The sequence below is a fragment of the Pseudorca crassidens genome, chromosome 10, assembly GCF_039906515.1.
Source record: "Pseudorca crassidens isolate mPseCra1 chromosome 10, mPseCra1.hap1, whole genome shotgun sequence".
Classification (NCBI taxonomy): domain Eukaryota; kingdom Metazoa; phylum Chordata; class Mammalia; order Artiodactyla; family Delphinidae; genus Pseudorca; species Pseudorca crassidens.
The window spans coordinates 70,375,380-70,390,343 of record NC_090305.1 but is presented as its reverse complement, the minus strand read 5'-3'; the positions used below and the strand labels follow the sequence as shown (position 1 = coordinate 70,390,343).

The 14,964-nt window shown below is 41.2% G+C and overlaps 1 protein-coding gene across 9 annotated transcripts in view; it reads left to right on the top strand.

The window, feature by feature from the left end:
• The window catches only part of DCAF1 (DDB1 and CUL4 associated factor 1), a 93,293-nt gene that overhangs the window by 68,986 nt on the left and 9,343 nt on the right, over nucleotides 1-14,964 (top strand). For all 9 annotated transcript variants that reach the window (XM_067754587.1, XM_067754586.1, XM_067754584.1 and 6 more), the window contains 3 exons: nucleotides 96-200; nucleotides 420-493; nucleotides 1,008-1,109. In XM_067754587.1, coding sequence (XP_067610688.1) covers nucleotides 96-200; nucleotides 420-493; nucleotides 1,008-1,109 — 281 coding nt within the window. The remainder of the gene's footprint in view (nucleotides 1-95; nucleotides 201-419; nucleotides 494-1,007; nucleotides 1,110-14,964) is intronic.

Below are 14,964 nucleotides of genomic sequence, written 5' to 3'. Positions count from 1 at the left end.
TCCATTAATATTTTCTGCAGTTGTGAATAGGGGATGTTTCTGATTCTAATAGTATTTTGCTTCCCTTTCCTATTTCCCCTTTCTGTCCCAACTAGCTATGTTGCAGGCAGATGATGAAGATGACTTACTGGAAGAGAGGATGAAAAGCCCTTTTGGATCATCCTTCCGAACATTTAATGCAACTGATTACAAACCTATAGGTAAGTGTGAAGGTCAGGTATTGATGATTTTGCCTTGTTTTGGTGATCCTTATTTAAGATCCTCCATTTTCTGAGAGAATATAATTTTTCTGCTTTTGAAAAGCAGAGGAGTTAGGGAAATATTTATGAACAGTCACCTTGAATTCCTTTAACAGAAAGGCTGGTTTTAAGATCACGGTAGTAGTCTAGTCCTGAGTCTTGTCACATTCTGTTTTCCAGCGACCATTGATGTGAAACGGAACATTTTTGACCTATGTACAGACACCAAAGACTGCTATCTTGCTGTCATCGAGGTAAAGGGAGCAAGAAGAAATCCTACTGTTTTATTCTGATATTTAAGATCATTTTCAACTTATACTCCAGACATTTTTGTCTGTTATGTGTTCTAAAGATGATGCATTTCTGGTGATAGATTAGGGTAATCTACTCATCTGATGGGGAGATACACAGTATAAGAGAAGTAGGAAAATCCTGATATAGAGCATTGTGGAGCGTCCCATCTCCTATTATCCTGAACTCACACTGTCAGCCCTTTCTTAGAGGAGTCAGTCTCTCTCTAGAGCATCCTCGGAACAGTGTTGTTCCCAGGGATGGTGGTCTCTCCCTTGCTGTCCAGGCCTTCTCATCCTGTTTTTCTTTCCCTCTCTGTGTCCTAGACATAAACATTTTCAGAATCAGTTCAAGAATTTTGGGTATTGGAAGCTTTGATAGTTACAGGGTCAAGGTGTGTGAGTGCCAGTCATAGCTGAGGTGTGGATATGGGCCTTCTAAAAACTAACTTCTTGTGGACTGGGTGTTCTATTTCAGAACCAAGGCAGCATGGATTCTCTGAACATGGACACGGTGTGCAGGCTGTATGAAGTAGGCAGGCAGCGTCTGGCAGAGGATGAGGATGAAGAGGAGGACCAGGTTAGTGGTCTTTGAAATTTCTTTCTGCTGAATAATGCTTTATTAGAAATTATGCATTTCTGCTTTTAGTTACAGGGTTTTTCTTTTCTTTTCTTTTCTTTTTTTTAAAGATTTTTGCTATAGGGGTGTTTGCTACCTGTTAGCATATTCTGAAGGCCTGTCATGTGTCCTTGATCACTGAAACTGATCAGAAGAAAGCAGATTTTTATTATTACAAAACTTGAAGCAGTATCTGATAGTCCTGTGAGTTCCATTTATAGATTAATTTGCAGGTCAGCAATCTCTGATTTTGTTTTAGAGATTTCCTTGTACTCACCCTCAGAACCAGTGCCCTGTCTGGCTTCAGGATAAGCAGGCCGCCATTTTCTCAATGTCAGTACAAAACCAAAAAGTCACTCTGCTGAGCTGGATCATAGAAATGGCTTAACTTCTATAAAGTTCCGGTTTGCATTTTCTCAGTTTTATGGCATAGTCTATTTTCAGAGTATAGAATGGAGCTTACAGGGAAAGAGAAGATATTGATGCTTTTGAGAAATTAAACATTTATAAAATGTGGGTAGATGGTATCATGTCTCAGAATCTTAGCTTTTCCTTTTTTTTTTTTTTGTGGTACGCGGGCCTCTCACTGTTGTGGCCTCTCCTGTTGCGGAGCACAGGCTCCGGACATGCAGGCTCAGCGGCCATGGCTCACGGGCCCAGCCGCTCCACGACATGTGGGATCTTCCCGGACCGGGGCACGAACCTGCGTCCCCTGCATCGGCAGGCGGACTCTCAACCACTGTGCCACCAGGGAAGCCCCAGCTTTTTCTTTTTTATAGGGGATTTTAATTTATGGTCACATTATGCTAGGTGCTTGTCTGTGTGGTGTGTCAGTTGATGTCAGTTATGAAGAGTTCTTAAACTTCTGAGTTTCAGCAGATCTTTCCTGTCTGCTAGGCTCACACCACATTCTTTTTCTAAGCATATACTCTCTTGGCCCAATTCTCTAGACAAATCTGAGAAATGTTTATTGTTGAGTAATATAAAGTTGAAAACGAATGACTAGGTTTTTACATTTTTGTTGTAGATAATAAAGCAGATAAAATATCTTTTTTCCAGATCTTGGATTCATTTCTGTTTTTTCTTCCACTATGGTGTTGCTTGGTCTTGGTGCTCTATATCCTCTTAAAGGGCACAGAAGTGCCCTGAGTGAGGGCAGGGGCCACCATAGGACAAGAGGAAGCACACTTTTCTTCTTTTTGCCCTGCCATTGCTCTCTCATCCTCACCTCTCCCCTATTCTTTGGTAAATCATGCTCAGTGGTTAGGGCTAATGGAATAGCTTTCTGTTAGCATTCTTCCCCAGCAGCTTGTACTTAAGACTTAAAATAATTTTTAAGAGCAAAATTTTTGAAAGTGATAATTTTAAAAGTATTTTTTTTGTGCAAGTCTAATACTATGAGCCAGTGACTCATGTTTTTTTCTGACAGGACTTAGTACTGACTAAGCAAGGGTGATTTGTTTTGCCAGTTTGAGATTTAGGTATGTGTTCCACTATCGGGCTTTATAGGTTATGAACCTCTACTTTCTCCTCTAAATTGAATCCTTGAGTAAACCCTGTCACCTGGAATCAACAAGCTAAAACAGACTCACCTTACAGTCCTCTGTGTATACTCTCTTGATCGCCACTGTCTCTGGTAGAATGTTCTAACTGGCTAAGTATGCATTTTATTAGAGCTCAGAGATAATTCATAATCCCAGGAAATGGGTTTCTGAGCAGAGTGAGGAGAGGAGACTTGTATGTATTTGGGGTTAGTGGTCACTGTGGGATCAGAGCAGAGCCTTCAGCAGGGCTTAGTTCTTGACCCAGAGGCATCCTGTGCCAGTGCTTCCCTCGTGGGATGCCCTTTTAGGGGGCAGTTTCCCAGCTCTGTCTTCCCTCTCTCCTCACACACAGATGAAGATAGTCATGATCCTTGTTGGATACCATGGGGATATTATTTTATAAAGCACTTTACTGAAAATGACATCCTCAGTACAATAGTTTTTGTTTTTTCTTGGATAGACTTTATTTTTTAGAGCAGGTTTAGGTTCACAGCAAAATTGAGCAGAAGGTACAGAGATTTCCCATAAATGCACTGTCCCTGTATGCATAGCCTCCCGCATTATCAACATCCCACAGCACAGTGGTACATTTGTTACAAATGATGAACCTACATTGACACATCATTATTGCTCAGAGTCCATAGTTTACATTAAGGTTCATTCTTGGTGTTACACATTCTGTGGTTTGGACAAACATGAAGTGTATCCACCATTGTAGTATTGTACATAGTAGTTTCACTGCGCTAAAAATCCTCTGTGCTCCACAGATTCATTCCTCCCTCCCCTCAGCCCCTGACAACCACTGATCTTTTTACTGTCTCTATAGTTTTGCCTTTTCCAGAGTGTCATATAATTGGAATCATACAGAATGTAGCCTTTTCAGATGGGCTTCTTTCATTGAGTAATATATATTTAAGTTTGTTCCATATCTTCTCATGACTTGGTAGCTCATTTCATTTTAATGCTGAATAGTATTCCATTGTTTGGGTGTACCACAGTTTATTTATTCATTTACCTACTGAAGGACATCTTCATCGCAGTGTTGAATAGTTTTGGCAATTATAGTCTGGAGTAATTTGAATAAAGTTTTGGCAGTTCAGAATAAAGCTCCTGTATCAATTCAAAAAAATACCTCAAAAAAAAAAAATCAACATATTGTGTACCGTGTGCAGGTTTTTGTGTGGACGTCAGTTTTCAACTCCTTTGTGTAAATACCAAGAAGTGTTATTGTTGGATCATATAGTAAAAGTATGTTTAGTTTTATAAGAAACTGCAAAACTGTCTACCAGAGTGGCTGTACCATTTTGCATTTGTCATCAATGAATGAAAGTTCCTGTCGCTCTATGTACTCACCTGCATTAGGTGCTGTTGGTGTTTTGCAAATTTTGGTCATTTTAATAGATATGTAGTGGTCTCACTATTTAATTAAAAAATTAATAGACATTTATTCCTTTAGTTGAACAATCAAAATGTGTGGTTTAAGATTTTTTTGAGTGGAAAGGAATTTAGGTCTTGCAGTTTTGCTTTGGATTTTTGAAGTATAGTTGATTTAAAATGTTGTGTTAGTTTCAGGTGGACAGTAAAGTGATTCATTGATATTTAGTGATATATATTTTATATATATATATTCTTTTTCAGATTCTTTTCTATTATAGGTTATTACAAGATATTGAATATAATTCCCTTTGCTTATACAGTAGTTCCTTATTGTTTATCTGTTTTCTGTATAGTAGTGTATATCTATTAATCCCGAACTCCTAATTTATCCTCCACCCTTTCCCCTTTGGTAACCATAAGTTTGTTTTCTATGTCTGTGAGTCTGTTTCTGTTTTGTAAATAAGTTCATTTTTATCCTTTTTTTAGATTCCACATGTAAGTGATATGATAGGTCATGATATTTGTCTTTTTCTGACTTACTTCACTTAGTATGATAATCTCTAGGTCCATCTGTGTTGCTGCAAATGGGATTTTGTTCTTTTTTATGGCTCAGTAATATTCCATTGTAAATGTGTACCACATCTTCTTTATCCATTCATCTTTTGATGGCCATACTTAGGTTCCTTCCATGTCTTGGCTGTTGTAAATAGTGTTGCTATGAATGAATATCGGGGCACATGTATCTTTTTGAATTAGAATTTTCATCTTTTCTGAATATGCCCAGGAGTGGGATTGTTGGACCACACGGTGACTCTGTTTTTAGGGTGTTTTTCTTCTTTTTTAAGATTCATTTTTTCTTTTTGGCGGTACGCAGGCCTCTCACTGTTGTGGCCTCTCCCGTTGCGGAGCACAGGCTCCGGACATGCAGGCTCAGTGGCCATGGCTCATGGGCCCAGCCGCTCCGCGGCATATGGGATCTTCGCGGACCAGGGCATGAACCCGTGTCCCCTGCATCGGCAGGCGGACTCAACCACTGCGCCACCAGGGAAGCCCAAGATTTATTTTTTATTTATGTATTTAATTTATTTTTGGCTGCATCGGGTCTTCGTTGAGGCATACAGGATCTTTTGTTGTGGTGCGTGGACTTCTCTCTAGTTGGTGTGTGGGTTTTCTCTAGTTGTGGTGTGCAGGCTACAGGGTGCATGGGCTCTGTAGTTGTGGCACACGGGCTCTAGAGCGTGTGGGCTCTGTAGTTTGCAGCATGTGGGCTCTCTCGTTGAGGTGCACGAGCTCAGTAGTTGTGGCATGCAGGCTTAGTTGCCTCGCAGCATGTGGGATCCTAGTTCTCCAACTAGGGATCAAACCTGCGTCCCCTGCATTGTAAGGCGGATTCTTTACCACTGGACCACCAGGGAAGTCCCTGTTTTTAGTTTTTTAAGGAACCTTCATACTCTTCTCCATAGTGGCTGCACCAACAGTGCAGGAGGGTTCCCTTTTCTCTACATCCTCGCCAGCATTTATTCTTTGTAGACTTTTTGATGATGGCCATTCTGACCGGTGTGAGGTGATACCTCATTGTAGTTTTGATTTTCATTTCTCTAATAATTAGTGATGTTGAGCATCATTTCATGTGCCTGTTGGCCATCTGTATGTCTTTGCAGAGATGTCTGTTTAGGTCTTCTGCCCATTTTTTGATTGGGTTGTTTGTTTTTTTGATATTGAGTTGTATGTATATTTTGGAAATGAAGCCCTTGTTTGTTGCATCATTTGCAAATATTTTCTCCTAGTCTGTAGCTTGTCTTTTCATTTTGTTTCCCATATAATGCCTTTTTTTTCTTTTTTAAAAGAACTAACATTTAGTGTTTATTTATTATTTTTGGGTGCGTTGGGTCTTCGTTGCTGCGCGCAGGCTTTCTCTAGTTGCGGCGAGTGGGGACTACCCTTCGTTGTGGTGCGCAGGCTTCTCACTGCAGTGGCTTCCCTTGTGGAGCATGGGCTCTAGGTGTGAGGGCTTCAGTAGTTGTGGCACGTGGGCTCAGTAGTTGTGGCTCACGGGCTCTAGAGCGCAGGCTCAGTAGTTGTGGCGCACGGGCTTAGTTGCTCCACAGCATGTGGGATCTTCCTGGACCAGGGCTTAAACCTGTATCCCCCGCGTTGGCAGGTGGATTCTTAACCACTGCACCACCAGGGAGGCCCTAATGCCTTTCTTTATCTCTAGTAACTTTCCTTGGTGTGAGGTGCTTTGTCTGAAATTAATATAGCTACCCTGGCTTTCTTTCTTTCTCTTTCTCTCTTTTTTGTTTTGTTTTTCGGTGGCACCACATGCCTTGTGGGATCTTAGTTCCCCGACCAGGGATCGAACCCGGCGCCTCAGCAGTAAAACTGTGAAGTCCTAACTACTGGACCACTAGGAAGGTCCCTACCCTGGCTTGCTTTTGATTCATGTTAGCATGGTATAGATTTCTCTGTCCAGTTAGTTTTTTTTTTTAAGATTTTTTTTTGATGTGGACCATTTTTAAATTCTTTATTGAATTTGTTAGAATATCTCCTGTTTTATGTTTTGGTTTTTTGGCCGTGAGGCATGTGGGATTTTAGCATCCCGACCAGGGATCGAACCCACACACCCTACATTGGAATGTTAAGTCTTAACCACTGGACTGCCAGGGAAGTCCCATGGCCATTTAGTTTTAATCTATATATAAAGTGGGTTTCTTATAGACAACATGTAGTTGAGTCTTATTTATTGATCCACTCTGATTATGTCTCTCTTTTAATTGATGCATTTGGAACATTGACATTCAAAGTAATTATTGATATAGTAGGATTAACATCTACCATATTTGTTACTTTTTCTATTTGTTCTTTGCTCCTGTTTTTGTCTTCCATTCTTCTTCTGCGTTTTGTGTTTTTTTGTTTGTTTGTTTGGACACGCTGTGCAGCTCACGGGATCTTAGTTCCCCAACCGGGTATTGAACCCTGGCTCAGGGCACTGAAAGCACAGAGTACTAACCACTGGACTGCCAGGGAATTCCTTTTTGTGGTTTTAATTGAGTATTTTATAGGATTCCCCTCTCTTCTTTGTTAGCATATTAGTTATACCTTTTTTTTAAACTTTCTTTAGTGGTTACCCTAGAGGTTGCAGTGTACATTTACAAGTAATCCAAGTCCACTTTCAAATAGCACTGTATCTCTTCATGAATAGTGCAAGTAACATAACAAAATCTGTAGTCCTAATTCTTTCCTCCTATCCCTTGTTTCATTGCTGTCATTCATTTTACTTATATAAAAGCAAACATAATTGAATACATTGTTGGTAGTATTATTTTAAACAAACTACTATTATTTTGAACAAAGATCAGTTAAGAATAAGAAAAATAAAATGTTTATTCTACCTTCACTTATTCCTTCTCCAGTGCTCTTCCTTAATATATTCAAAGTTTCTAACTTTTTTCCTTCTCTCTGAAGAATTTCTTTTAACATTTCTATCTATCTATATTTATTTATTTATGGCTGTGTTGGGTCTTCTTTGCTGCACGCGGGCTTTCTCTAGTTGTGGCAAGTGGGGGCTACTTTTAATTGTGGTGTGCGGGCTTCTCGTTGTGGCTTCTCGTTGCAGAGCACGGGCTCTAAGCACGTGGGTTTCAGTAGTTGTGGCACATAGGCTCAGTAGTTGTGGTGCATGGGCTTAGTTGCTCTGTGGCATGTGGGATCTTCCCAGACCAGGGCTCGAACCCGTGTCCCCTGCATTGGCAGGTGGATTCTTAACCACTGAGCCACCAGGGAAGCCCTCTTTTAACATTTCTTGCAAAACAGGTTTACTGGCAACAAATTCTCTCAGTTTTTGTTTGTCTGAAAAAGTATTTTTCCTTCACTTTTTAAAAATTTATTTAGGCTGTGCTAGGTCTTAGTTGTGGCATGTGGGATCTTCTCTGCGGCGTGCGGACTTCTTCTTAGTTGTGGCACACAGACTTCTTAGTTGAGGCATGCGGACTCTTAAGTTGCAACGTGCGGGATCTAGTTCCCCGACCAGGGATCAAACCCGGGCCCCCTGCATTGGGAGCGCAGAGTCTTACCCACTGGACCACCAGGGAAGTTGCTCTCCTTCACTTTTGAAGGATACTTTCACATGGTATGGAATTATAGGTTGGTGGTTTTGGTCTCTTAACAATTTTTTTTTTGATAGAGGTTTTTTTAAAAAAAATTTATTTATTTTTGGCTCTGTTGGGTCTTCGTTTCTGTGCGAGGGCTTTCTCTAGTTGTGGCAAGCGGTGGCCACTCTTCATCGCGGTGCGCGGGCCTCTCACTATCACGGCCTCTCTTGTTGCGGAGCACAGGCTCCAGACGTGCAGGCTCAGCAGTTGTGGCTCATGGGCCTAGTTGCTCCGCGGCATGTGGGATCTTCCCAGACCAGTGTTTGAACCCCTGTCCCCTGCATTAGCAGGCAGATTCTCAACCACTGCGCCACCAGGGAAGCCCTCTCAACATTTTTAATACTCCATTCCACTTTCTTCTTGCATTCCTGGTTTTGGAGGACACATTGGGTGTAATTTTTTTCTTTGTTCCTCTATAGGTAAGATGTTTTTCCCCTCTGGTTTCTTTCAGGATTTATTCTTTATCTTTGATTTTCTGTAGTTTAAAAAATGATGTCACTAGGTGTGGGGTCTTTTTGGGCATTTATCCTGCTCAGTTTTCTCAGAGCTTCCTGGATCTGTGGTTTGGTATCTGACATTAATTTGGGGGACATTTTCAGTCATTATTGTTTCAAGTATCTCTTCTGTTCTTTTTTTTTCTTCTGCTTCTAGAATTTCCACTACATGTATGTTATGCCTTTTGTAGTTATCCCACAGTTGTTATTGGATATTCTGTTCTGTGTCTTTCAGTCTTTGTTCTCTTTGCTTTTTAGTTTTGGTGGTGTCTATTGAGATATCCTCATGCTCAGAGATTCTTTGCTTAGCAGTGTCCATCCACTAAGAAATCCCATCAAAAGCATTCTTCATTTCTGTCACAGTATTTTTGATTGCTAGCATTTCTTTTTGGTTCTTAGAACTTCCATCTCTCTGCTTCTGTTGTCCATCTATTCTTGCATGCTGTCTACTTAATCCATTAGAGAGCCCTTAGCATCTTTTTTTTTTTTTTTTTGCGGTACGCGGGCCTTTCCCGTTGCGGAACACAGGCTCCGGACGCACAGGCTCAGCGGCCGTGGCTCATGGGCCCAGCCACTCCGCGGCATGTGGGATCTTCCCGGACTGGGGCACGAACCCGTGTCCCCTGCATCGGCAGGCGGACTCTCAACCACTGCGCCACCAGGGAAGCCCTGCCCTTAGCATCTTAATCATAGATGTTTTAAATTCCTGGTCTGTTAATCCTTCCCATATCTGAGTCTGGTTCTGATGCTTACATTGTCTTTTCAGACTGTGTTTTTCTTTTCCTTTTAGTATGTCTTGTAATTTTTCCTCCCCTCCCTTCCCCTTGCCTTGCCTCCCCTCTCCTCCCTTCCTTTCTTTTTGGCTGCCTTGGGTCTTCGTTGCTGTGCATGGGCTTTCTCTAGTTGCGGTGAACGGGGGCTACTCTTCATTGCAGTGTGTGGGCTTCTCACTGTGGTAGCTTCTCTTGTTGCGGAGCACGGGCTCTAGGTGCGTGGGCTCTAGTAGTTGTGGCTCACGGGCTCTAGAGTGCAGGCTCAGTAACTGTGGCACACAGGCTTAGTTGCTCTGTGACATATGGGATCCTCCCAGACCAGTGATGAATCCATGCCCCCTGCATTGGCAGGTGGATTCTTAACCACTGTGCCACCAGGGAAGTCCCTTGTAATTTTTCTTGATAGCCGGACATTATGTGCTGGATAAAAGGAACTGTTGTAGGCCTTAGAATGTGGTGGTAAGATGTGGAGGAAGGGGAAGCATTTTTTAGTCTTATAACTAGGTCTTAGTCTTTTAATGAGTCTGTACCTCTGTACTGTGAACTTCACACATCTTCTCATTTTTTTCCACCTCCTTTTGATGGTATAGATGGCTAGAGTGGGCTGGAATTGGGTATTTCCCTTCCTTCAGCAGTTCAAGCTCTGGTTAAGTAGTTTCTCCTTAGGGTAGCCCTTGTTAAGAACAGAATGCTGTGATGTATTTCAAAATGTTACCTTTTCCCTTCCCCCTGCCAGAAGCACTAGGGGATTTTTCTCCAATATTCACCACCAGAACCAGGTCAAGTTCCAGAGGTAAAACTCACAAATGTGTGGGGACCCTGATGACTGGCCTCAGAAGTTTTTATCTCTCAGACTTTGCTCAGAATTGTCTCCAGCCACTGGTCAGTTACAGTTCAGGTTTTCCTCCTTGGTACTGGTTCCTGTAGAGGTTTGTGTTTCTGGGTTTATGCTCTGGCAAGTTGCAATTCTCTGTATTTCTCCAATTTTGGGGCAGTGGTTTGCCCTGTCACCCCACCTCTCTGTCGAATCTAAGAAGAGTTACTGATCTTTTTAGTTTGTTCAGCTTTTTACTTGTTAAGGTGGAGTGGCAACTTCTAGCTTCTTATGTGCCTAGAAACCAGAAGCAGTACCATAGGTTTTTAAATACCGTATTTATTATAAAGGACGGTTAGGTTCCAGAGTTTAAACCACTTCACCAGATACAGCTAGGAAATCCCTATTATAGAAGGGATTTCCTTTAATGCTTCCCGGCTGCTTGGCCCATAGAGTCCTCAGTGATTTCCTTGGTTTCATGGGTGAGAGGATCCCACAGTATTTAAACCTCATATGAGTTGTGAGATCTGGGTAAAAGGAAGAGGTCTTCAGATGGATACTTGAGATCTTTGATTTATTTGTGACATGGATCTTCATGTTTTCTTGAATGCAGCAGTGTTTAACTCCTATGTGTTGCTAGTATTTCTTCATACCAGAGCTTGCAAGTGGTATTAGATCCTCCAAACATCACGTAGTTGCTTTGAGTCAGTTTCTTAATAGTGTCTGGTCTTTTATTCTTGTGGCCTTTGGCTTCCTTAGACACCACCTTCCCTTAATGCATACTCTTTTCCACTTTAGCTGTCGTGAATCAAGATGTAGTTTATCCTTGAGTAGGTATAGAAGGTGATGTTGTCAAGCTGTTTGTTGGTATATTATAGTGGTACAGGTGGCTGCAGACTGTCTCATCCTCCATGGGTTCATTCATCACTACCCCTCTCATTATAGATCACTACAAGATATCAGTTTTGTCTCAAGCTTCTTGGATGTTACTTGTTGAACTGTAAATCTGAAGCAGAAACTGGGTTTATTTAAAGTTATTTATCAACACCATTATTCCTACTCTCCCACATGCTTGCAGTTTACAAAGCAGTGGGCAACAGTCTTCTCTGGGAGCTGTCACATGGGTCCATGTGATACCTGGTATCTGTCTTTGAGGAGGTCAAGAAAAGAGAAGCTAGATATTTTGGATGCTGGGGGGCTATTATTGGGTTTGGCCTCATTCTTCTTGCAGATTTGGAGTGATGGGTGAGAAGTGAATCTTGGGTGGCTGGCTGTGGAAGCAAGAGACCACCATAAAGGAACACCCTAAGTGTTCTTCTCTTCTCATTCCACCCTCTACAGGGAGGCTTGGGTCAGAGAAGAGACTGGTTCATTCTTCTGTGGTTCTATTTAACTTTCATTTTGAGAGGTTAAGGGAGAAAGATACTAGAGAGAGGTAGGGTGGTGTTTAGGACTTCTGACTCTGGTTCAGGAAGGAAAAATAGAGGCATAGACGGCCAAGGCCAAGAGGGACAGACTCAAGAGGGCCCTAATGAGTGGCCCTAGGGCTCAGTCTGTGGAAGGGCCTGAAAGGTTTCTAGTTGGAAGAGGAGTAGGTGTCTGTGTAGGTGTGCACTGTGAGTGACTTAGCACTGTTTCTGGATTTCTTAGGGTCAAGGCACATTGCATGGCACATACTGATACCACTGTCCTTAGGGATCAGCTGGTGCATTTCATGTTCGAAGGACATCCGTTAGAGAAGTTTTTTCCCCCTAAGCCCTTGACATTTTGGTTTTTGATTCAGATATGTTTCAGTGTGATAATACTGTATCTATTTAAGCAGGCTTCCTTTGTAACCTTAATTCTGTTGATTCACATGTCCTCTTAGTATCTTGCAGTGGTGTTTTCCTGTATTTACTATCTTCATCAGATTTCTCCTCATCACCTCTTCCCTGTATCAGCTTGATTTTTTTTTTTTAACTTACTTTCCTTTGTTTGCTTCACCTGATTTTAAAACTGGAGACTTCATTTTCATTTGAGTCATTTGCTAGTCAGAGTTTTGTCCTAGTCCAGATATCTGCTGTCAGGTCTTCTCAGATGTTCCAGGTATGACTTGCATGGCTCAGGGATGCAGGCACCTGTGACCAACACCTTTGAATTTGCCTTTTCACCTTAGCAAAATAAACTCAGAATCCTGAATGGTCAGCTGCCATCTGATAAGATGGTTTAGCATAAAGTGCCTATATAAATGGTTTTTATTGATTGAAAAAGCTTTATTGAGATATAATTTACATACATAAAAATGGTTGTCTTTTGCCCTTCTGTTTAAATAAGCTTGGAGATTAACAAGAAGGGATGAACTGTACCACTGTATTGTTGAATGAAAACATAATACAATGTATTTGACAGCTATAATATTTGATTCCTGCCAGCCTTCACGCATTTGGTGAAAGCAGAGATAAAGCTAGGCACTTATCAAAACTCATTATCCATTGGAATTTTGGTATATGTGTTGTTTTTAAAAATCAATTCAGTCAACTTTGATGTTAACTTTTAGGAAAATTATAAAACGAAAGATTAGTAATTGATCATTGTTCTTAGATTTTGAAAAGCCAATACATTTCAACTAATTATAGTTAATCTTAAGTTTCTTTTAAAACCAAAAGCAAAACAAGGGAATAATCTTTCTTTTCTCCACTCCACTTTGGAATCTGGGACACACTGTGTGCTGTGCTTCCTGTGTGTTCTCCACTGCCTAGAAGCGGATGGTAAGAGTCTTTACTGATTACACACCTGCTGTAAGCTTGGTCAGTGATTCCTGAAAAGCCTTTTTTTCCCAACTAAGAAATTTAAAATATATGTGAATTAGATTCTGCTGATGAGGAGAGAAAAGCACAAATGTTTATGACCCTGAAATGAATCTATAGCTTTTAAGGATAGTTAACAACAGGAACAAGTGTCAGGAGGAGAAGCAAGAGTTTAAATTTTGCAAATATGACGTTGAAATGTCAAGGCAGTAGGCTCAGGTTTTAATTGCATTTTAAAAAAAGCTATACTAGTTTTTTTTTTCTTTTTTTTTTGCGGTACGCGGGCCTCTCACTGTTGTGGCCTCTCCCGTTGCGGAGCACAGGCTCAGGACGCACAGGCTTAGCGGCCATGGCTCACAGGCCCAGCCGCTCCGCGGCATGTGGGATCTTCCCAGACCGGGGCACAAACCCGTGTCCCCTGCATCAGCAGGTGGACTCTCAACCACTGTGCCACCAGGGAAGCCCTATACTAGTTTTTAGATTAACTGTTTTTAAAGTATGATGAGAGGTTTGGTGTTTTTCTAAGAGATTGGTTATATTTTTGAAGGCAGTGTAAGCTAAAAGCTGTTTCTCTTGAAAAATAGACATGTATTCAAGAAGAATTTTGAATGGTCTAGAAACAAATGGTGCACTAGTTAAAAGAAAATCAAATTAAGTCCTAGAGAGCAAGACAGTTTGATAGGAGGGAAGGTCAGTGGTAATAACTATTCAGGAATACCTTGGAGATATTGTGGGTTCAGTTCCATACTACTGCATTAAAGCGAATATTGCAATATAGCAAGTCACATGAATTTTTTTGGTTTCCCAGTGCATATAAAAGTTATGTTTACACTGTACTGTAGTTTATTAGGTGTACATACCTTAATTAAAATATACTTTATTGCCAAAAATGCTAACCATCATCTGAGCCTTCAGGGAGTTGTAATAATAACATCAAAGATCACTGATCACAGATCACCATAACAAATATAATAATAATGAAAAAGTTTGAAATTCTGAGAATTACAAAATGTGACATGAGACATGAAGTGAGCAAATGCTGTTGGAAAAATAGTGCTGATAGATTTGCTCGATGCAGGGTTGCTTCAAACCTTCAATTTGTAAAACAAAAACAAAAACAAAAAACCCCGCAGTATCTGCAAAGTGTAATTGCAGTAAAACAAGGGGTGCCTGTATTCACTTTTTTGGTTCTGTCATTGGGAGTCTTTGGATAGGGTACATTATTACAGGAGAGTAGAATTTTAGAACCAGAGGTCATCTTGTACAGTGGTTCTTCATTACGGTGCACTCCACAATTCCTGGGGCACCTTTCCAAAATCCTCCTGTTGGAGCTTAATTTGTAAAGATTGGTTCTGTCAGCCTGGACCCTGGGTGGGGTTTAGGCATGTGTATTTTGGAGAACTTTCCCAGTGCTCCAAAATACACATTCTGATGGCCATACCTGAGTAGGAACCAGTGATGTAATTAAATCCTCTCATTTCACAAGAAATTAAGATTTAGAGAAGTTGGCATTAAATGGTTGTTTAGTAATCATTGCTTCTGTTGTAATTCTGTAATGTGGGCAGCATTATGGAGTGCCTGGGTTTTTTGATCTGGGAAGGGATAAGACCATAGACAGTTGGAGAGACTGGAGGTAGACAGGAGGAGGGAGAATGCAGTAGGTGAGTGGAATGAGAGGGGAGTGCTGGGCACCCCAGGTCTGTGAGTGACATTAACTAACTGGGTGTGAAGCCGTGAAAGTGGGAGAAGTGAAAGATGTTTGAGGTTTCATCTGGTAACTGGGAGAAGTGTGGGAAAGGTGCTAGGTTTAGGGGGTGCTTTGAGTTCAGTTTTAGAAGTTTCTGTGGTACAGATGGGTAGAGTTATCTAATGTGAGT